Source organism: Alligator sinensis, unplaced genomic scaffold (genome assembly GCF_000455745.1).
Source record: "Alligator sinensis unplaced genomic scaffold, ASM45574v1 scaffold1097_1, whole genome shotgun sequence".
NCBI lineage: Eukaryota > Metazoa > Chordata > Crocodylia > Alligatoridae > Alligator > Alligator sinensis.
In genome coordinates this window covers 996,755-1,018,522 of record NW_005841950.1, presented here as the reverse complement: position 1 = coordinate 1,018,522, position 21,768 = coordinate 996,755, and the positions used below count along the sequence as shown (strand labels likewise).

At 53.6% G+C, this 21,768-nt stretch overlaps 1 protein-coding gene and 1 long non-coding RNA gene across 5 annotated transcripts in view; one reads left to right on the top strand and one right to left on the bottom strand.

Annotated features, from left to right (window-relative positions):
- The window catches only part of LOC112549712, a 12,986-nt gene extending 6,308 nt beyond the window's left edge, over nucleotides 1-6,678 (bottom strand). Inside the window, exons 1-2 of one of the 2 annotated variants that reach the window (XR_003093220.1) lie at nucleotides 5,833-6,611; nucleotides 2,463-4,028 (exon numbers count right to left, since the gene is read on the bottom strand). This is a non-coding gene — a long non-coding RNA (uncharacterized LOC112549712). Of the gene's footprint in view, nucleotides 1-2,462; nucleotides 4,029-5,832 lie in introns of both variants that reach the window. The other variant, XR_003093221.1, reaches the window with a different exon arrangement.
- The window catches only part of SLC28A2 (solute carrier family 28 member 2), a 25,853-nt gene extending 4,091 nt beyond the window's left edge, over nucleotides 1-21,762 (top strand). Inside the window, exons 2-18 of one of the 3 annotated variants that reach the window (XM_025199866.1) lie at nucleotides 4,018-4,103; nucleotides 4,190-4,275; nucleotides 5,242-5,333; nucleotides 5,828-6,017; nucleotides 6,586-6,727; nucleotides 7,893-8,006; nucleotides 9,328-9,405; nucleotides 9,731-9,811; nucleotides 10,118-10,198; nucleotides 10,645-10,770; nucleotides 12,813-12,943; nucleotides 13,277-13,445; nucleotides 13,710-13,907; nucleotides 14,667-14,748; nucleotides 15,169-15,267; nucleotides 15,665-15,779; nucleotides 18,268-21,762. In XM_025199866.1, coding sequence (XP_025055651.1) covers nucleotides 4,018-4,103; nucleotides 4,190-4,275; nucleotides 5,242-5,333; nucleotides 5,828-6,017; nucleotides 6,586-6,727; nucleotides 7,893-8,006; nucleotides 9,328-9,405; nucleotides 9,731-9,811; nucleotides 10,118-10,198; nucleotides 10,645-10,770; nucleotides 12,813-12,943; nucleotides 13,277-13,445; nucleotides 13,710-13,907; nucleotides 14,667-14,748; nucleotides 15,169-15,267; nucleotides 15,665-15,779; nucleotides 18,268-18,394 — 1,997 coding nt within the window. In that variant the 3' untranslated portion in view covers nucleotides 18,395-21,762. The remainder of the gene's footprint in view (nucleotides 1-4,017; nucleotides 4,104-4,189; nucleotides 4,276-5,241; nucleotides 5,334-5,827; nucleotides 6,018-6,585; nucleotides 6,728-7,892; nucleotides 8,007-9,327; nucleotides 9,406-9,730; nucleotides 9,812-10,117; nucleotides 10,199-10,644; nucleotides 10,771-12,812; nucleotides 12,944-13,276; nucleotides 13,446-13,709; nucleotides 13,908-14,666; nucleotides 14,749-15,168; nucleotides 15,268-15,664; nucleotides 15,780-18,267) is intronic. The other 2 variants (XM_025199867.1, XM_025199868.1) reach the window with 2 other exon arrangements.
- Nucleotides 21,763-21,768: the final 6 nt, after the last annotated feature.

The following is a 21,768-nucleotide window of genomic DNA, read 5'->3' as shown; positions in this document are numbered from 1 at the left end:
GCTCCTATCAGGGAAGAGAAGCCAATCAGGGCTGTGGAAGGATGGAGGCAGGGCCTCCTCCCTACCCTTACAAAAGGAGTTTTGGGGGGTCAAGGAAGGAGAAGAAGCAGCTGACTATAGATGGGAATGCCCTGGGTGTTCCTCTGCCTTCACCTGTGTTGTGAACAGCCGGCCTGCCCAGCCTCTGGCCCCCTCCCTCCTTGCAACACCAGCCCAGGGGAAAAGGGAGTCCGCCAGCATCCTTGGGGCTGGGGCTGGAACTGAACCTGAGCCCAGGATGGGAGAGAAAAAGGACCCTGCTGCAGCTGCCCCCTCCCTGAGCACAGGAGAGGGGAAAGAGCTCTGGGAGCTGCAGAAGGGGCACAGAGGAGAGGGAACTGGGGGCAGGGCAGGGGTTGCAGGGCATGGGCAGAAGTGGGGCTGGGGGACAGAGGAGTAATGAGCTGGACCAGTGATTCTCAGCTAGGTTGTGGCAGTGCTTGGAGTGTTGTGAGATCCTTTTAAGGGTGCCATGCAGTCTTAGCACTGTGAGTTGTGCAAGCATCTGCATATGGTTTACAAGATAAACCCTGAGCTTTCAAACAGAAAGTAATGGTGTTAACAGTTAAAATCATTCTGCCCTGCTGTGGCCTTTCTGGGTCCTTTACAACAGAATAATATGCTGTTATTTTTTTGTAGTCAAACAAAGAGTGAAATCCAAGTGCTGGCATTTTCCAAAGGAGGCCTCAAGTCCAACAAGGGGGACCTAGAGTCTAACAAAGTTGAGAGCTACTGAGCTGGACTCATGAAGTGTAGGGAGTGAGGAGGGGAAACTGGGGGCTGCTCAGCAGAGGCAGCTTCTACTGCAGGTTTCATTGCATGTTTGGTTGCAGGAGTGAGGAGCCCTCAGGTGTCAGAAACCTCCTCCTCACATCAGACCATGGGCCCAGGTCTTGATGGACATTTAGTTGCCTAATTATCATTGAAATAAATGAAATCAACAGGACTGAAACCCCCAAATACCTTTGATGAGAACCCTATGAGCTCTAATCAAGTCACCTCTTGACTGTTTCAGTAGATAAAGTTTCTTAAATCTCCTGCTAACCAGTGCAGTTCCCAGACTATGAATCATGTAGTCTTTTCTGAACCCTTACCAGTGTCTGTTTTGAAGGGCACGTGCTGCCACTGCTCACACTATTCCAATAGCGACCCACCCCTAAAGTCATGCTTATATCATCACAGGTTACATTCATCCCTTTAACTACAGACAGCACCATGGGAATGGGAGCATTACTGTGTAGGAAACTTTTTTCATGTCCTGCAAAAATTTTGAGATCACAGTGTTTTCCTATCCTGAATCAAGAGGGAAGCAGTGCCTTTCGAGGCTAACTGTGAAAAAAGCAGAGTACATAGCTCCAGAGAGCTGATAGCTCAGTGATGATCAGGATGTGGAGCTGTTTTCTCAGAGGTGGAATTTGCTATCTCTTCTTTACCTGACCCAGGCTCAGAAGTGGAACCCCAGCCCTGGTAAGTGCCTTAGGCACCAGGCTCTTCTGGGGTAAGTCTGTCCTGCTAGAACCGTTCTGCTTTATGCTGATTGAAGTGGGGACTTGAACCTTTGCCTCCCATGGTCCAACCCAGTGCCTTAAATATTGAGTTGTATAAAGACAGACAGAGAGAGGTAGTTAGCCATTCTCACACTCTGTGATGCCATGAAGGTTCACTGATTAATGCAAAGAGGAACTGCTTCTACACAAGACACTGAGAGGAGCACAGAGGTTGTCTACAGCCCCATCAGTTACCCTTCTCATCCGGTGTGGGGGAGATCACAATTTGATCTCTGGTTTTCACCAGAAATTCTGTCCTGGACCCAAGAAATGTTTCCCACTAACACTTGCACACAGGTACCCACACAAACTTGTTTCAACAGGCATTTTCTAGCAGAAAAACTGGTTTGTCTGAAAATCCCTGACCTGCTTGGAAGGAGAACTCATGTCCAACTGGTTGCTGTCCCTGGCCCATTCCTGGGACAGTTACCAGTCTGAGTAGACCTAGTCATAAGGTCTCATGTGCTTCTAAGCCAACTGGGTCTAGGTAAGTTGCTGTCATCAGCTATGGGGCGCAGTCTGGGCCTCAGACCTCCTGAGATGCTAGGCCTGTGTGGACTGAACAGCTGTCTCAGACCCTGACCCTGGTGTCTCCACTGATGAACCTTCCCATTCATTTACATGACATGCTCCTTTCCATTCCTCCTCTACTCTTGCCATCCCAGGGAGCCGAGGGCCTGACCCTGCCAGAGTTGAGCTGCCAGGCTCCTCTTCCTGAGTAGGCAGGCAGCTAGTAGTGCCTGCCAGCCCTGGAGGCCAAGGACCCAATCCTGACTGTGTATAGCTTTTCAAATTCCTAGATCCACTATTATTTATACACGCTCCTTCCCAGGCCTGTTAGTGCTTCTGGTCTTAACCAGATTCATGCCTGCTTACCTTCTTTCTAGACACTGGGCTAGCCATTGGGACAATGGTCTGTCCCCTGATCCTTAGAGCCAACACTTTTTTTAACTCAGTCTCTCTCCTTTTGCCGTGTGCCCAGGCTGAGGAGCTGCAGACCCACTAGCCATGCAATGTGGAAAACCTGTTGGGCCACAGAGTAGAATCAGCATTTGAAGTCGTCAGCTCCAAAATACTCTGTGATGGCTTGTAGGTGCCAAAGGGGTCACACATACTCTTTTGGGCAGGGCAGTGGTCTGCCTCTGGTGAGTAGCCCTGTGCTCAGCTCAAGATTAAAAATGGAAGCTACTCAACAAAGTGACATTCATGCATTGATGTGGACCCATGCCTTCTTGTTACATCCTTCCTTCTTTTTCACTATTGTAGCATTTCTCATCCAACCAATGTGATCTACCTGCTGTGCTCCTAGTTCTCTGACCTGGCATTTGTCTGTATTAAAATGCATGTTGTTCAAAGAGGCCCACCTTCCTGAGAAATCCAGACTGCTACACTTTATCCATAATGCCTCCTGATCAATATTTTTCACTCTACCAATTTTTCTGTTATCTGTCATTTTTATCAGCAGTAACTTTATATTTCCTTCTAGATCCTTGATAAAAGGCAAATTAAGGCTCCCAACCCACCTTTTGTAGTAACACCATGAAGGACATAAAATGCACACTCTAACGTGCTTTTAAGACATTGGTTTAATCCAATTTGGGGCCGTAAACAGCATTCTGTACTAATCCTAATGGCATTGTTATGCTATGGCTTGACTATAGGTCAGTGATAAGGTTGTTCAGGAGCCTCAACTGTGTTTTTCCACATTCTAGCATGCTTGGATTTCTTTCACGTTTAAGCTTAGCTCTGAAATTTTGGGCTTTAAAGCACTTGTTTTGGGGTAATCCCTGTACTGCTTTGTGCTCTTAACTCTATCTCAAGCTGAATGCTGTTTTTATCAGGGGATACAGCTTAGGAAGTAAGGGTCAGGGCATTTCATCTCATAGAGAAGGGCTCACTGTGCCTAAAAATTACTGCAGGGCCATTTGTCTCCCAATGGTCTGTAAGGAAAATCAGGGACAGGTAGAAATACAGGGTTTAGTTGGAAACAAGGAGGTAATTCAAGACTCTTTCACTTGTTAGGGTTAGAAGTAAGCAAAGGCTCCTTTTCTGTACGTGGGGAAGAACAAGGGAGATAATGAGCCCAGTGCCTCTGAGGCACATTCATTAATTTTAATGGCATAGGAACACATTTGGAGTGCTTATCTTAGGCCTTGAAGAGTAAAGGGATTCATGGCTCCTCTTCCCACAGGTACAACATCCCGAGCACCTCTGGACACTCCTCCTTTGTACTTTTCTGTCCCAGCTGTTGGACTGGAGGCCTGAGGGCTGCTCTGCCTTGCATACAGGACAAGGAAGACCCTCAGGGCTTCCCTGCTCTAGGGAAGCAAAAGACTCTCCCCTCTCAGCTGTGGAGTCAGAGAGAAGTTTCTTCCTTCACAAGGTGCCTGGCTGTGCTGCCTCTTGGCTGATGCCCAGGTTTGTGTTGCAGGTGGGGCATATCTGGAGATGGAAGATAGCAGAATATCACTGGGCAAACTCAAGGAGGGCTCAGAGAACCCAGCTTTTGACTTGATGGTAAATCCCACCCCCACTTTCTCTCCTGTGCTGACACCATGGAGCGGTGCGGGAGCGTTGACTAACCAAGTGTTGGTGTTTTGCAGGAAGAGGAGGAACTCCCTGAGGGAAACGATGGTCTACCTGAAGAGAGTGAGAAAGAAGAGAAAGCCCGATGCCCCTCCTGCTGGAGGTAGAGTTACATTGTTAGGGGGAGCATCACTTTCCTTCCTGGACAGCTCCCCCTGACCAAACTATTGACCTTCCTGTAAGACTACCTGAGGTTAATGTGTGGGAGCTGTTGGCCCAGCTGGATCCTGTCAGCCCCACCAAGCAGAAGTGTCCATGTCCCCCCTGCCTGCCATGGCAAGGCTCAGCTCATGATAAAGGATGCCAATAACTGTATTAACAGCGGTCTGTGCAACAGATATACTGAGATCTCTTGGTCACAGCAAAACAACTCTTAGCAGCCCGACTACTCCAGGCCCTTTTTGGGTACCCAACAGTCATGCCAGACTCTGCCATCCTTTTTTCCCCCAGAATGTGACCCACAGCCCTCAGATCCCTTTGACACTCTGAATAACAGGGATCATATGGGAGGCATGCTGTGGTACCCAAGGAGGACCAACCTCTCTGCTTCATGGAGAGGCAGACCCTTGGGGCACCTCCACTGACAGGCTATTTCTGACAGACTGAGAGGCAAAGCTGATGTGAGTCGTTTCTGCTATAGCAGAGCCTTAAGTCCCAATCCCTGCTGAGCCTGCAGCAGCCTCCTACACATTCTCTGCTATCTTATCTCCAGATAATAGTCCTGTCCCCCGTGGTAAGGCTCAGCTCATAAGGGATGCCAAGGGCTGCATTAACAGAGGTATGGGAACAGATGTGCTGAGATCTTTTGAGCTTGCAGTATATGAACCTGCATTTGGACTACATGGCAGGTTTGCATGGGGCAGGCAGCATCTCTCTGTGACTGGATTGTTTCTCCAAAGCCTCAGGAGAACTGGAGCTTCTTGTGAGACTGCCCAGATTTAGTGTATGGGAGCTGTTGGCTGTTGGATCCCATCAACCCCACCAGGCAGAAGTGTTGCCCCAGTGAGAAGGGAGATTGGCTTAGCTGTGTCTTTAACATGCACTGGTCTCTCTGTCTAACTCTCCCCAGGAAGGTGACGCAGCCCATGGGGAAGGCAAGGCATTTTTGCAAGACTCATTCCAGCTTGCTCCGGAAGATCTTCCTGGGTCTCCTGTGTACAGGTGAAACAGCCTGGGAACCAGGGACATCAGGGTGGAGAGTGCCCATGGCCCGAGGGGACTTCTCCATCAGTCCTTTGGCCACTCTTGATTCCAGCCTGCCAAGCAAGTGGGACACCAACCTTTCTTCTGGAGACCACGTCTTAGCATAGCCTTGCCCAGCTGCAGTTGGCCTAACTTATTCTCATCCCACTTCTCTCTTCACAAGGGGTTCACATGTCACCAGTACCAAGGCAGCATTAGCCTGTGCCTGTCTCCCTGCCCAGCAAATGAACAGTCCTCCTCATCTTTACTCCTTTCAGCCCATAACAGGCAATGTGCTGGTGGCTGCACAAGCCCACAGATCTGCCCATCATGCTGCTGTGGTGTTGCTCCTCCATGCAGTCGCTGTGTGTGGTGGGGCTCAGTGAAGGGGGTCCGGCGGGGGGCCTTGTGTGAGCTGAGTCTGTCTGCTGGCTTTCAACACTGCTTATTGTCCCTGCCTCTCTCCTTTCCAGCTTACCTGTGCTACTTCATTGCGGCCTGTTGCCTGAACTTCCAGCGTGCCCTTGCCTTAGTGGTCATCACCTGCATTGTTGTCTTCTTTGTGGGCTATGACTTCATTCAGAAGCACTATGGGGCAAAGCTGGTGAGGCTCTTCAGCCCTTGTCAGCAGTGCTTCCGGAAGTCCTGGCCATGGCTGAAATGGTGAGTTGGAGAACAGATTGCACTGCATGCCCCATGTCATGAGCAGATGCCTGCTTTCCTTGGCCACTTGAAAAGTGTTGTCCTCGTCTGATCACCCCCCTGATGAGCATATGTGGGAGTGCCCACAAGGAAATACTGTTTGCATGCACAGACTGGGCTTGCCCTGCTCATCAAGGTATGGGGGGAAGGAGTCTGTTCCTCACTCACCCCATTCATGCCCTGGGCAAAGCTAGCCTCAAGGATTCTCAGGGGACTGCTGCAGCTGCCTGCAAAAGGATGGTGATAGCACAAGGTGGTCGTTAAGGTGCTGGCACTGTCAGTGCTGACCAGAAAAGGCTGCTCAGCTTGGTTGCCTTTTGGAGTGATCCCCACCTCTTGAGTAGCTTGGGTTTGGGTTTGCCATGGCTAGGTCACACCAGATAACCTAGTAGCTTTCCTTGATGAGCTAACTGATATTTTAGACAATGTGCCGGGTGTTCCTGCAGTGATGTCACCTCACCAACATGTCATCGCGTATTTCTGCAGTGACATCTCCTGTGTGACAGGCTGTCTGGTGCTTCTTTTTCAGGGTGTTCTGCTTGGCCGTTCTGGGTGGGCTGGTCACTTGGTTGGCTCTGGATACTGCCAAAAATCCGGAGCAGCTGATCTCATTTGCTGGCATCTGTGTCTTTGTGCTGGTCCTTTTTGCCTGCTCCAAGCACCATGGCGCAGTAAGTTAAAATGTTTCCCTGGGCCCAGTGCTGAAGACACTGTGCTCCACTGGGAGAGAGCTGGTTCTGAAACACCCTCCCAGAGTGGGAAGCAGCGGGGGTTGTGGACAGAGGTGACCTGTGGAAGCAAGACTGCTGTTAATACAGCCCTGTGGAAGCAACCACCCACCCAATGTGCTTGCATTTGTCCCTTGACGTTCACAGCAGAAAGCAAATAGAATCCTCTGGACCCCAGGCAAAATGCAGGAGGCCGTGCCACCTGCAGGCCTCATGGGCAGAGAACTGGCAAGGTCCAGGGCTGCAGAGCCAGCCTGGGACTCCTGACTCTCATAACACACCTCTGTTACCTTGACCTCAGGGCAGTCAATGCCACAAATGCCTTCTTTTGTCACAGGGAGTGAAATGCTCCCCAAAACCCTGTCCATTCAGATGGGTGCAGAGGGAGTTTTACAAAAGCACCTAGTGATTTAGACAAGGAGTTTTGTGAGGGATATCTTTTATTGGACCAGCTGTATAGTTGGGAAGGTGTCTGCCTAATTTAGATCCCTGCCTCCATTAACTTTCAGCCTCACCTGCTTAGTCACTCCTGTACAACCCCTGAGGTCCCTGCCCTTCTGATGGGCCATGAAGGGTTACCCATGTAAGCTTTTGCTTTGGACGACTGTGATGCAACACCCTAAGTCCCTGGTCAGACACTCTGCCTGGCTGACACTGGTGCTGCTAGAAGCAGAGTATGGCCTGCCCATATATGAAGGCCCATGTGCTCTTCTCTCTGGGAGAGCTATTCCCTGATATGAGGACAACCCAGCACCCATTCCCTGGCACCTGCCACCTCCCCCTCTGCCCTGTCCTCTGCTCTGTGCTTCTCCCCCTTGCTTTCCACACCCTCTGCCTGCTTTTCCAGAGCTACACTGAGCCCCTTGGTCAGTCAGAAGCCCGTTGACAGTCCCTTGCAGAGAAGTGATCTAGATGTTGCAAGATGTTGCCTCAGCCAAGAGCCTTCTCCAGGCACTGAGCTGTTAGTCCAAGGGACCACCATGGAAGCCACATGCCTGCCAGTTTGGCCCATGTTGTGATATCTGGGCTCATGGGCAAGGCTGAACACTGGAGTGGGAAGGCTCCAGGACTCATTAATTCACATGGCCCCATATTGTCCTTGGTCCAGGTGTCCTGGAGAGCTGTCTTCTGGGGTCTTGGGATGGAGTTTGTTCTGGGAATCTTCATCATCAGGACGGACCTTGGATTTGAGGCCTTCCAGTGGCTGGGCAGTCAGATTCAGGTAACAGCAAGCATCACAGGGCACAGCCAGTGCCCAGGAGGTGGGCTTGTGATCATCAGGCTAGCTCCATCATGGGTCTCTGAGGCCAAAGCTGAGAGACACAACAGAGAGACACAGATGGGACCCAGGAGGCTCTGGTGCCAGGGTTGGAGCCTCTTGCGACAAGTCTGGGCCTTGGCTTCCCAGGTCACATGGCTTGGGCAGCAGTGGGGAGTGGAGGTGGGGTGTGGAAATGGTACATGGAGATGGGGGTAAAGAAAGGAATGGGCTGTGGAAATGGGATTTGGAAATTGGGGGACAGAGGAGCTGGTGTGTGTGATGGAGGGGGGAGCTGAGGGAGAGCGAGGGTGTGGGGGCTGGGAGAGGCGTGGGACAGGGGTAGGTTCTAACTCTCCCTGATTTCTCAAATTAGGTGGGAAAGTGGTACGAGGCAGGTGAAAGGAAGGCCCAGGGGGCAGGAGCTACCCTGCTGTCACTGGGTCCCTGATGAGGGGATATGGGCCCTGCTCCTTTACATCCATAGCAAGAAGCCAGGCAGGAGGAGGAATGGGCTGGAGTGGAGGGACACTGAGCAGCCCTAGGGATCATACTAGTGGAGCTCTTTGTTCAGTGTCAGAAGGATGTGGCACCTACTCTGATTCACTCCTTGTGCCCAAGGCCCTGCAGGTTCTGGCCCCTTCCACTGTGTTGCTGGTTCCCAGGAACTCTTTAGCAAATGGGAGGCTACCTGCCTTTCCTGTCAACTCTTTGCCAGGACGCAGCATCCCTGAGCCTGTTCTTTGCCATGGACCCACTACCCCCCTATCAGGGTGCATTGCTTGAATAGAGATCCTGGGTGGTTCCCTGTCTTGGTCACTATTCAGACCAAAGACACCGTATGCCCCACCCAGCCCTTCTCAGTTTCTCCTCTTCCTCCTCCTCAGTTCCCTCTCTGGAGGCATTTTGGGCAGGACTGTCTCTGGAGTAGGTCCCTGGGCTCTGGCTTCCCTGTGTTTCATAGTTTCATAGTTTGTAGGGTCGGAAGGGACCTTGACAGATCATCAAGTCCAACCCCCTGCCATGGCAGGAAAGAGCACTGGGGTCAAACGACCCCAGCAAGGTGTTCATCTAGCATTCTCTTAAAGACCCCCTTGTACAGTCCCAGCTTGCACTAGCTAGGTGGATTTGGAGGTTTCCACATGGTGTGGTCCCTTGGTAGGAGTGGAGCACAGCGCAGAGGAGGTGTCTGCAGGGATCCTTCATCACAGTGCAGGTTGGAACAGGCCTGAGGAGAGCTTTCCGGGGTGCTGCTCTCTCTGATCTCTGACCTCTTCCCTTGCAGTATTTCCTGAGTTACACCACAGCCGGCTCCGGCTTCGTCTTTGGGAACAAGCTGATCCAAGAGGCCTTTGCCTTTCAGGTGAGCTCTCAGGCCAGGGGGACCAACCCTGAGGCAGGGACAGGGGGACTGTGGGGCTTTGAGCAGCCCAGACACTCGCTTATTAACCTGGTGTTTTGCCACTCCAGGCCAGCTGTAAGGGCTGGCACCCTGACCCCCTGGCACTGCACAGCTCATAGGCCAGGCTAGAAACCATTGTGGGCACTGATGCCCTGCCCTTATGCTCAGCTGCAGGGGCTGGGGTGAGCTCTAGCACCTCAGACTGACCTGGGGCCTGCCAAGCATCCCACCAGCAGGCATTGCTGGGCTCTTACACTCAGCCTGTGCCTTGCCATTCTGCCTACAGGCTTTACCCATCATCGTCTTCTTCAGCTGCGTGATGTCCATTCTCTACTACCTTGGCCTCATGCAGTGGATCATCCTGAAGGTAACACCCAGCCTCTCTGGGTCCTCCCAAGTGGGGCTGGGGGCTGGCAGTATGATCTACTCGTCCCACGTAGTACCTTGGCTTGGCAGGGGTAAGCATGGCCCCAATGGAAGGGGAACCTGGTATTGACTGGGGCAGTACAGATCTCTACAGCCACACCTCTGCCCCTCAGCACTCCTGGATCTCAGCCACAGGTCTTGAGCTGGACCCTGGAGCAAGGCAGAAGTCCAGGTGCAATGGGAGGCCAAGCTGTTTGAAATGCTGTGGTTTGGCACCGAGACACAGGCTTCTCCTACTTCTCTCCAGATCTCCTGGCTGCTGCAGGTCACCATGGGCACCACGGCTACGGAGACCTTGAGTGTCGCAGGAAACATCTTTGTGGGACAGGTGAGTGAGGCAAGGCCCGGACAGCTGTCCACAGGGAGGAACATGCTTTGGTCTTGTCCAAAGAGCTGTGCCCTGGGGCAGGAAGCTGCTGTTGCTCTGGGTGTCTCCCAAGCCTTTTTACAGCCATTGTCTCTGGACAGTGTGCAGACAGAGGTCTATGAAAGCTTGTTCTCAACCCCCTTGAGGAGGCATGGCCCTCAAGGAGGCCTAGCCCCAGGCCTCTGCCCCAGTGGGCAGGCCTCAGAGAAGCTGGTCCTTGATATATACCCATCAAAGGGCTCCCAAGGCTCCACTCAGCCCTCCTCCTCCCCCATCCCCCAGTTCCCTTGAGCCTGGGAAGCAGTGGGGTGATGTGAAGCCCAAGAGCACCACTGTGGGATGACCCCCAACCAGGGAGGGGCCTCTGGCAGCATGCACAGCCCTCACTGCCTTCTCCTGTCATGCAGACAGAAGCTCCCCTGCTGATCCGTCCCTACCTAGCGGACATGACGTACTCAGAAATCCATGCCGTGATGACCGGGGGCTTCTCCACTATTGCCGGAAGTGTGATGGGAGCCTACATGTCCTTCGGGGTGAGTGCAGAAGGCCCCATCATGTGGCCACCCCTGGGTGGGGGCTCCCTGCTGCGTGTGCTAATGATCCCCTCATCTAGAGCCTTAGCATACTGGGCACAGGTATGGCGATTGTCCCTGTGAGACCAGAGAGGCCCAGGGGAGAGAAGACAGCTCTGCCCAAAGGCAGACAGAGCCCCCCTGGACTGATCAGACCTGAGCCACAGGATGCACCGGGGCAGCTCCTGTGCAAACTGGCAGGCCCTGCCTGTGGGCACACAAGCCCTCTCACTGCTAGAGGTGCAGAGTATAAATGTGACCCTACCACTGCATACTGCTCACTAGTTAAAAGAGCACATGAGATCCTGAGTGGAGACCTCAGTGGGTTCTGAGTCCAATGACAAGAGGAAGGAAAGTCCCTCTAAGTCTAAAAGTCCACTGGGCTCCTGTGGTTAAAGTACAACAGTTTGTTTGCCAAAGGTATGCAAAGGAATGATGTAGCCAGCATCACGTCCAGCTGCCTTTGACTCCCCAGGGGGCCACTCACAGCTCTGGGCAGCCTTTAACTCCAACAGATCGTAAACTCACAGCTCCAGAGCCATAGAGGCACCCTCACCACTCAGCCACCATGAGCCCAAGAGCAACCAGCCCCACTAAACATCTCCAGCACCTTGCTTTCAAACATATTCATATCTGATATGAAGTGAAGCCTTCATCTGAACAATGCTCCTCAGCCCCTTTCCTCTAAGTTGAGGAGAGCTTTTGTAAGGACTGGCTTTTCAGTGGTGTTAAGTCTGACATTTACTGACTTTTGTGGGGGAAAAAACCCCATCAGCTGAGATGAGCTGGAGCTGTGGTTATCACTATCATCATTAAAGATGGATTCTACTTACTTGAATAAGGCAGATGCACACACAATGGGAGAGAGAGGAACAGTAAAGGGTGGGCTTTGTCTGTTCCTGACTTCTTTGCAGCCTTACTGCTAAGTGCAGGCAGATCCCTAGGTCTTGCCAGCAGCTACTCTGAGATTTGGGAAACGTGTGCCAGCAATGGGCTGTTTGAGATGTTGCTTTTAGGAGGCTTTGGGAACATGTTGAGAAAACTTTACAGCAGCCCTTGACATCGGATGCTCATGAAAAGGTTCAAGAGGGAAACAGTAAGATAGGATCAGCCCACATAAGAGTTGCTAGTGCAGCTCAAAGGCTGCGTGAGGGTCAGGAATAAAGGAAGGAGAGAACTGGAGCTCAGTGCACCATGACTGTTTGGCTGGGAGGCATAATGATAAGGGGATGAAGTGCTGCAACATCACCCCCTCTCCTAGGTCCTTCTAAAGAGATTTGAGGGAATCAGGTCTCCTGTACCTCAGACCAGAGGCCTGGAAGCGACGGCTGCTGATGTTCGTGGCCTGAGTGCAGCTGTGTGCAGCCTGGGGGTGGGAGACACCCATCAGGATCACACATTGCAGCTTCTAGAAACAGGCTCAGAGCTGTGAGAGGCATTCACCCATGGATAGGTCCTCTCCTAGACACCCTAGGCACATCTACACATGCCTATTAATGTGCAGAAATCAGCTCTGGAGCTAACTGCTGCTGGGTGCGTGTTTGCATGTGTGCCCAGACCACAGTACATTGAACCAGGTTGGAGCAGGCCTGACTGGCAGGGGGCCTGGGGCTGCTTCGACCCAGCTGAATGTGTTGTGGAGGGGCTGGCTGGGGTATGAGGGTGCTTCAGTGTGGGGCTAGTTGGCAGGCAGCCCCTGCACTGAAGCACTTCTGTGCCCCAGCCAGCCAGCTCAGCATCTACATGTGTGCTGCTGCACATGAAAAAACTCCATAGCAGGGAAGGGCTTGCATTAACAAGCCCTACCCTGCTGCAGAGTTCATTAGTTTCCTGCACCCTAATAGGGGCCCATGTAGAGATGCTGAGATGTTTATTGAGGACTAGACTTGCCCTTCACTCACTGCTTCCCCGCTGCCAGCCCCAGGTCAGCCTCTCTGCTATTGGCTCCGTGGGGAGACACCAGGCCCCTGCCACATGATTGCCCCTGTGCTTCTGTGTTGTAGATAGATGCATCATCGCTGATAGCAGCCTCTGTCATGGCTGCGCCCTGTGCTCTCGCCATGTCCAAGCTGGTTTATCCTGAGGTGGAGAAGTCTAAATTCAAGAGCAAAGACGGCGTGATAATTAGCAACGGGTGAGCAGCAGGCAGGGCTGGGCTCTATCAGCCCAGGGTGGGATGTCCAGGGGCTGCCAAGCATGGGGGCAAGGGGATGGAGACAGGGCAGGGATATCCCACAGAGCTGGGGAGGGCAGTGGGGGACCCCAAGCAAGATCTGAGAAGACTGGGGCAAGGAACTGATGTGATGGGGTAGCATGCTGCTTCCAGGGCCATGAACAAAGGATGGGAAGGTCAGTATATTGGCAGGGCAGGCCAGGCCCAGGGAACTGTGCCCAGGGACTGGCCAGACAGGGAGCATTGAGCCCATGTGGAACCTCTTTCAGTGGCTGACTCCTTTTGTCTCTCCAGGGGAGAGCAGAATATCCTGGAAGCTGCCAGCAATGGTGCTTCCGCTTCCGTGGGGCTGGTGGCCAACATTGCGGCCAACCTGATCGCCTTCCTGGCCGTGCTGGAGTTTGTCAATGCTGCACTCTCCTGGCTTGGGGAGATGGTGGACATCAAGGGGCTCTCCTTCCAGGTAGTGCACTACCAGCCCCCTCACAAAATACCTTCTCCTTCCCTGCCTCCCTCCCTCCAGCCTTTCTCCTCCCCTCCCACCTTAAGTCCTCCATAGGCTCCCTCTTGCTGTTGGGATGCCTGTCCACAAGCTGCCCACTGCTTCTGCCTACTCACCTTGCACAGGACTGGAGGAGGTGGCTGCCTGGGGCTGTTTGGGAGGGTGTGCATGTGAGCACACTCCCACAATGATGCTGATATGTGTGGTGGCGGTCTCTGCTCTCAGCTGATCTGCTCCTATGTCCTCATGCCCGTGGCCTTTCTGATGGGGGCCGACTGGGCAGACTCACCGGTGGTGGCTGAGCTCCTGGGGATCAAAATCTTCCTGAATGAGTTTGTGGCCTATGAGCGGCTGTCCATGTACAAGAAGAACCGCCTGGAGGGGCTGGAGGAGTGGAAAGGCAGCCAGAAGCAGTGGATTTCGGTGAGAGGCAGGTGTCAGCACACAGGGCTGGCAGAGGGGCTAGCTGGCAGCAGCAGGCACAGGGCAGGGAGCTGGGAGGGGTGAGCGGAGCTGGGGCTCTGTCTAGGCAGAGGAAAGGAACTGGCTGGGGGCAGCAGGGCTGGGAACTCGCAATACTGCTCAGGGCTCCAGGCGTTACAGACCTCCCTGCCTGGGACCCTGCTGCAGCCAGGGATTGGGGAAGGGGAGTGCAATCCAGCATGATGATGCCTGGTCCTGAGTGCCCCAACTGCAAGCTGGTGGCAGTGGTGTAGCACCCATCCTATGAGGGATGCAGGGACCCCGAGGGCTTTGGCAACTCAGGAACAGGGAAGGGGGGCTCCAGTTTCTCTCACTTCCTGCCCCTACCCCTTGGTGCAGCAAGCCAAGGGGGCACACGCGTATAGCACAGGAGGTGCCACTCCTGAGGCATGAGTGGCTGTGGAGCAGGGAGGAGGGGGGCACCTTGCCACAGCCCATGTACCCTCTGCTCAGCTTCTCTTGCCGGCAGCATCCGCCACAGATATCTCCAGGCTCTCAGGGGTGGGGCTGCAGGAAGTGGCCATCTCAGGGCTGGGTCTGTCTCCCTGCTGCTGCTCAGTGCCCTACCTCCACAGCCTGGGCTCTTGGCTCACAAGAGGCCAGAAGGTCAGCGTGGGGGTGAGGGTGTCACCACGACTAGGGTGGCTGTCTCAGGGACTGGTCCTCAATGCACCCTTCATCTGCTCTCGTGTCTGTTAGGTGCGAGCTGAGATCATTACGACCTTTGCCCTCTGTGGATTTGCCAACCTCAGCTCCATCGGGATCATGCTGGGAGGCCTGAGTGAGTACGGGGCTGCAGCAGGTGCTGGGGCAGGGCAGTGGAGGAGCCCGGGTATCCCAAACACCCCACCCTCCAGGGGGCTATGCTGGGGGCAGTGTGAGAGAAGGCATCGTGCTGGATTCTGGCTGAGACAGGGCCAGGTGCTGCTACCAGAGCCCCAGCAGCGCTGTCCAGCTGACTTTTGCAGGTTTTTCCTGCATTACAGTGTCCCCTGGTGTGGGATACTGCTCTGCAGTGATGGGAGATAGTTCTTACCTGTCAGCTGGCTGAAGGGACACTGCAGTGCTGGGCAGAGGTGGGAAGCTGTAGGCAGCTCCCTCCTGGCCAGACAACAGGACCCAGGGCTCTGGTCTTTCCCTCAGCGGGTGGCTTCTCCAGCCCTCACCACTGCGGGCTCTCACCATGCTCTGTTCCCTGCAGCATCCATGGTTCCTCAGAGGAAGAGTGACTTCGCCAGCATCGTGCTGCGAGCTCTGTTCACCGGGGCCTGCGTCTCTATTCTTAATGCCTGTGTGGCAGGTATGGTCCCAACCTCATGCTCACTGGCCCTGGGGCCTGCTGGGGAGGACCCTGCCAGAGATGGGGGTGGGAAGGTGAGGGGAAAGACCTGGGGCAGACGGAAACTCCACTGGGAATGAAAATGGGAAGGAGGCAGGGGGAAGAGGAGGGAAGCTGTCCTGCCCCTCTCCCCAACCCCTCTGTGGGGCTGTGCTCCCTGAGCACCCTCTGGCCAAGCAGAGCTGGGCATCCCCTGCCCACACACAGGCAGGTTTGTGCTCCTATGGGTCCCCTGCCTCACCAGCAGCAGGGAGTGACCAGGGCCAACCAGAGGGGCTTTGCTGGCAGGGCCAGGGGCAGGGGTGTGTGCCGGGGCTAGTGTCAAAGAATCTCCATGGCTGTGTTTCATTTCCCCCAGGCATCCTGTACGTGCCCAGAGGGGAAGTGGAGAACTGCGTCACCTTCCTGAGCACCGTGGACTTCAACAGCACCAGCTACAACATCTATGTGTGCTGCCGGCAGCTCTTTGCAAAGTGAGTCTGTGCCTGGTCCTCAACTATGTCCATGGGGCTGGATGGGCCCTGCTGAGCTGGGGAGGCTGCACGTTAGCTTCAGAGAGCGGCTGTGCTGGCCACAGTCGTCACCTCAGAATTAACAGGGTGAAGCTGTGGCCCAGCCTGGGCAGCAGGGTAGCTGATGGCTGGGTGCAGTACTGCCTGCCACTGCTGGGGGCACAGCCCTCATACATGCCCGTGGGGAAAGCATCAGCTTCCCAGACCATCTCCTCCACACAGCTTCTGCTTTGCCTGTTTCAAACTGGACCCCCTATTGTGGTGAGGTGCATCTCACTACAGTCTTCACGGTGGTTCCTACCAACATTTTTAATGAGATTGCTTTGAAACGTACTTTTAACCTGCTCCCTGCACGGATGACTCTTAACTACCTTTGCAACAGCAGGACACTGACCTCTGCTATCCCCCTGCTTTTCCTGTGGCACCACAGGATGCTATGCCTTGTAGCCAGGCAACAGGATTGATTGAGTACCTTAAGTAATAGGTTATTTGAGTAGCTTAAGTAATAGATTTGTAGGGAATGGCTTGGAGAGCAAAAGGTGCATCAGTAGCTATTGATCACGGGAGTGAGGGGCACAGCCTCTGAATCAGACCTTCCTAGGCCTTCATTTAAAAAAAAAATAATAACAACAACAACAACAACAAAAATATATATACATTATGTAGCATAAACTTTCCATCACACACCTTAAACCACATTAAGAAACCATGCACCCGTTACAATATATGCACCTACTCCCTTGCGCCTCTGTGTACCCCCCACTGCCCTTCCCTAACTCAATTGCAAATGCTAAAGGCTGCAAGTAAGAGAGGAGCTCTGGAAAAACCTGGGTCACAGCCTGTTCACTCTCCCTTTCAGCATCCACTCTCTGCCCCATGACACAGGAAAGTGGGCAAGTTGGACCTACAGTCTTTAAGGGACTGTAGTCCCATATGCAGCAGCAGCTGATATCTTTTCAGGGCTCCCCCTGCCCTTGAGGACCTCCTCCCAGTAAATGTCTCTTATGAGTCTCAGCCTGCTGGTAGGAGGAGGGAGGATTGAGCCTCAAGGAATTGTGGGAGGGGAGACAACAGTGCTGGGCTGTGGAGAGGGCAGGAAGGGGTATTTTTGACAGGTTGGGGTGGGGAAAGGAGGCTTCAGGGAGGGGGGTGAACATAAGCACCAACTTTTTTTTTTTGCTGGTAGGTGCTTGCAGGTGTAAAAAAACCCCCCAAAACAAAACCATCACTTTACTTTTAACTTGACATATTCCTGTGCTCAGCCCCACGCATGCCCAGAAGAAGCAGCACGTTACTTCTACCTGGCTCTGCAACTTCTGTAAAGATTGGGCACTTAATGGGGCTTTTTTAACACTTTTACCCAGTAGCGGATTAAATCAGCTTGAGCTAAAAGCACCAAAAAGCCTTGCTGAAGCACATGATCGTTACAGATGCTGCAGAGCCGGGTTGAAGTAACATCCTGCTTCTTTCAGTAAAGCTTTTTGTTTGTTTGTTTGTTTGTAAACATCTGCAAGCAGCTCTGTGGATGCTAATTTTTTTTGGTGGGTGCTTGAGCCCTGGAGCACCCATGAAGTCAGCACCTATGGGTGTGAGGCAAAACCGTGGTTGTCAATCTAGATGGGAGGGTAGAGATTGGACTAGGAGGCAGGGTTGCAACTTCCAACACACAAGGCCCCATGAGATTGCCTAAAACCATGACTATATAAAAAGAAGACATGTGGATGCTTTTTATTTGCCTGCTAAGTTTGGAGCTCAGGGAACTGCCTCCTTCAGGCTTTTTTTCCCCCTCACAATCCAAAGGCCTGAACACTGGTATGTCAACACTGCCCGTCCCAGCCAGAACATGCACGCCCCCAGCATACTCCAGTCACCTGCTCCCACCAACCTGCCAGCGAAGCTGTTCTTAGGTTGTCCTTGGTGGCTTCTCTTGTTCTGCTAGAGTTGGAAGGCTCAAGAGCAGGGGCTGAAGGATACACCAGGGAGTAGCTTCACGGCCACATTTCCAGGTTGGAAGAGGCTGTGCTAACCATGACAGGAGGCTGCCAGGGGTAGGAGGGAGAGGTTGCCAAGTCCATTATTTTTTCTGCCAGCAACAGCTGAGAGTCTCTGATAGTCACATGACTCCAGGCACCAGTTATAAGGAAAACACCTGATGTCAGGAGATCCATGAAGAACTCACCTGTGTGGGCAGTCCTGGGTGAGAGGAGGGTGGCAGTAATGTCCCTGGGTTGGTGCAGTGTTAAACAGAGTGAAGCTGTCTTAGCAGAACCAGGAGGGGATTTCAGCCTTGGGTTGTGGGGAGCTGAGGACTATCAGAAGAGAGGGATGACATCTTGAGGGAGGAAGGAGGGGAGGGGGCAGTCTCAGGCCCGTATTGTCCCAGGGATATTTGCAGCCAACAAGTGCCTGCTGACATGTGGCTCACCCCAGCCATGGCCCTCTCTTCCAGCTCCATGCTCAGCAACAACGGGACCCTCTCCTTCACTGGTGCCTGGGCAGGACTTGAGGCCAACATGGCATCGCTGACGCAGTGCTGTGGGCACTACAACCACACGACCTGTCCGGGGCAACCCTAGGTCAGCCGGTGTGAGGTGGTGACAGGACTGGATATCTACATGGGCACATGCCCAAACTGCAAAGGCAAGGGCTTGTGCAAGAACCAACCAGGACCTGACACTCAGGGCCTGACACCTTCCCAGCCCATTCTGCCAGGCACAAAAGAGTGCTGCAGGGGCAGGGCCCGGGCTTCTACTCAGCTCCCATTAGCGGCACTGCCCAAGAGCTGTCGGGGACTGCACTTCCCCTTCCAGCCCCCAGAGACTGTACACAACCAGCCTGGATCGTGGAAACTGCCCTTAGGCTGGCTCCAGGATCAGTGAGCCACAGGGGTTCTTGAGCACTCCCCCTACTTCCTGATGGACCCAGCCCACAGCCCAGGCCTTTCCTGACTGCTCCTTCTGACATTTGCTATCCCATATGCAGCAGCAGCTGATGCCCTGCCCTTGAGGACTGGCTCCCATGCCCTTGAGAACTGGCTTCTCTGCCACCCTGATTCATGCACGTGGCCTTGACTTAGGCACATGAGGGGCCCTGCTTTATAATGTCAAGTCAATAACAGCTCCTGTTCAAACCATGGAAACTGCAGTGTCCCTGCCTCTGGCCATCCTCTAGGCTGGACAGTGCTGGTAGGTATGGAGTCCCCCCCTATACTGGACCCCTGGCCTAGGCCTAAAGGTTGAAATTTTTGGAGCTCAGCACCCTCAGTAGGAACCTGGGTGTCAAAGGTGCTCCATGGCCAGCAGCTCCTGTTGCATCAGGGGTCAGGGCCCTGTTTAGCAGCCAAAACAGGCTGCAGGTTCTACACCCTTACCTCTTCCCTTTCATAAGTCCCCTTTGTCTTCCTCATCCCCTTCACTGACACCCCAGTCCTTATGTAGCAGCTTTGCACCAGGACAGAGCTCCGCAGCTTGGCTAGTCTATGGCTGTGATCCCCATGGCTGTAACCAGGGCAATTGAGGCTCGCAGCACCCTAGGTGAATACAGTCACAGGTCAGGAGTTGTCCAGAGCCCAAAGAGTGGGTCTAAATGGTCAATTTTCATCATGGTCAAAGTTGATGGGAGCATCAAGTGTGTGTGCTAGGTCCCCTGTTGTTCTATTACCGATCTGGGAAGTGTGAGGGAGCTGGGAGTCAGCAAAATTAGCAATGGCACTGTTATGGTGAGAATTCCCAACCCTGCCAGCCACACTGACACACTGGATAGCAGACCAGTCCTTCTCACTTTATTGCACACGAGCACACCCATTTGCCAATACACAGATGAGTATGTACAGGGGTATTTTACAACTATCTGAACAAGAGCAGGAAATGTACACTCCTGAGCAGACAAGCGCAGCCACAGCCACGGAATGCAAAGCGCCGCAGTAAGAAACTGCCCCGCCTGGTCTCTGCTGGACCTCGCCACGTGGCAGTTGGGGCACATGGATCACCACTTCCTCGCCATTGGAGAGAGACACCTCCACTGCGGACACAGTGATCCCTGTCCCTGCCTCAGCCCTCGCCATGAGCTGGAGGAACATCCCCACCACTCCTGTGACAACAGTGACTCCCTGACGCAGTTATTCCCACAGCTGCCAGCTCTTCTCTGCTGTAACTGGGCAGCTCTGAGAGAGAAAGGTGTGTTTTTGACATAGTGGCCATTAAGCAGATGCCTCATGAAGGCCAGAAGCTTGCAGCTCCCCTAGCCACCAGTCAGCAGGTGTGAGGCATCGTTGGGTGGAGGCCCTGACATGCCACAACTACAGACCTGAGGCAAAAGCACGTGCCTTCTTACTCAGCAAAGCCAGAGCCTATAAGTGCTCCCTGCCATGGGCTTTGCTTTCTTTTGGGGCAGGGACAGAGCGGGGTGGGAGGGCTTGCTTACTTTTCCAGGTTCTGGCCAGCTCTGCTCCTATCCTGAAGGCAAACTGGCTCAGTTGAGATTTGCTACAGGGCTCCAAGCACGTTTGTGGTGGCAGCTCACAGTATCCCCACAACAGAGGTGGGGCCCTGAGTCTGTAGCTGCCTTCTTCTTCCTTCCCAGCCACAGTTAATGAAAGGAAATGATAAACAGAAACCAGAGGGTGTAACTAAGCTCCAGCAGGGAGGGTGCATCTGCATTACCATTTCACCATCAGCCACCTGCCTCCGATCCCTCCAGAGGGAGGCAGCACCACACCTGGTGACCACCCCACACTAGCAAGTAAATGGCCTCGTACAGATGAGCCCTGGGGTTTGGGGGGGTTTTTTAAGGGCAATTTTCTGTGTCCCAGGTCAAATTAGCCAAATCTGGTCCAAATCTTTTTGAATCATCCAGGAACCATATGTGGCCCTACTACCAGCAAGTATCCTCCACTCCAGCCTGGGGCTTCAGATGCTTCCAAATCCTTTGGCAGGCATCCTATGTGCAGGCCCAAGCCCAGAAGCTTAGGGTTTGGATGCCCCTGAGTTTTGCTTGTCCTCAGCCATATGGCCGCAGGAGCAAGCTGGGGAGATGTCTCCCATTTCCACAAAGTTAGCAGGTAGCCAAGATCCTCCCACTGGAAGCTGGCCAGTGGGAAGCTAACTATGAGGCTCTAGAAAGGAGTCCTGTCCACAAGCAGACAAAGGTGCAACCCTCCACTACACAGTGCCATTTTAATTGTATTACATCGGTCAGGGTATTTCCCCTGCCAGGGTGCTTAGCTTTTGCAGCGTCCTCTTTTCACTGGTTCCCTGCATCAGGGAGATGCCCTCGACCCAGTCAGGACCTGCACAACTGACGGTGCAAGCAAGCAAAGCAGATCCCCTGCCCCGGTGTCTGTCACAAAGACCCAAAGAAGAAGCCCATGGCTCATATTTTCATGTTGTTTGCCCCCAGGGCAGAGGGTGGGAGGTAGGCAAGGCAGGGCCTGCCTGTGTGTCTCAGGGCAAGGGTGCAGGAAAAAGGACTCATGCCCTCCCTGGCTCCTAGTGAGGTGAGCGGTGAGGCTGCTGCCTTCTCAGATAGCTAACTGATGAGGCATGACACCTGGCTCTTCACAGCAGCCCTGGCACAAAGGGCAGTGACTTTCTCCTCCTTCCTCCTGAGCCTGGCTACTGACCTGGCCTCCACATGAGGTAGAGCAGCCCTGAGGCCTCGCTAGCTTCCACCAACAGGTAACAGCTCCCAGTTGCCTCTCTGCTGCCCTAGAACACCCTTGGGGGGCTGGCTCTGGAGGGGGAAAGTACAACCTGGGGCTTGCCAGCAGCAGGGCACTCTCACAAGGGGAAGTTGCAGCTGGCAAGCACTGATCCTAGCAAGCGGGGTATGGGCTGCTCATCCCGTCTGCTGGCAGCATTCAGAACGAGTGGCCCTGTGGGGGACCGGGCAGCCTGGGATCACTATGCTCAGGAGGGGACCTGGGTTTGACAGCAAAGGGCAGCTGAGGATT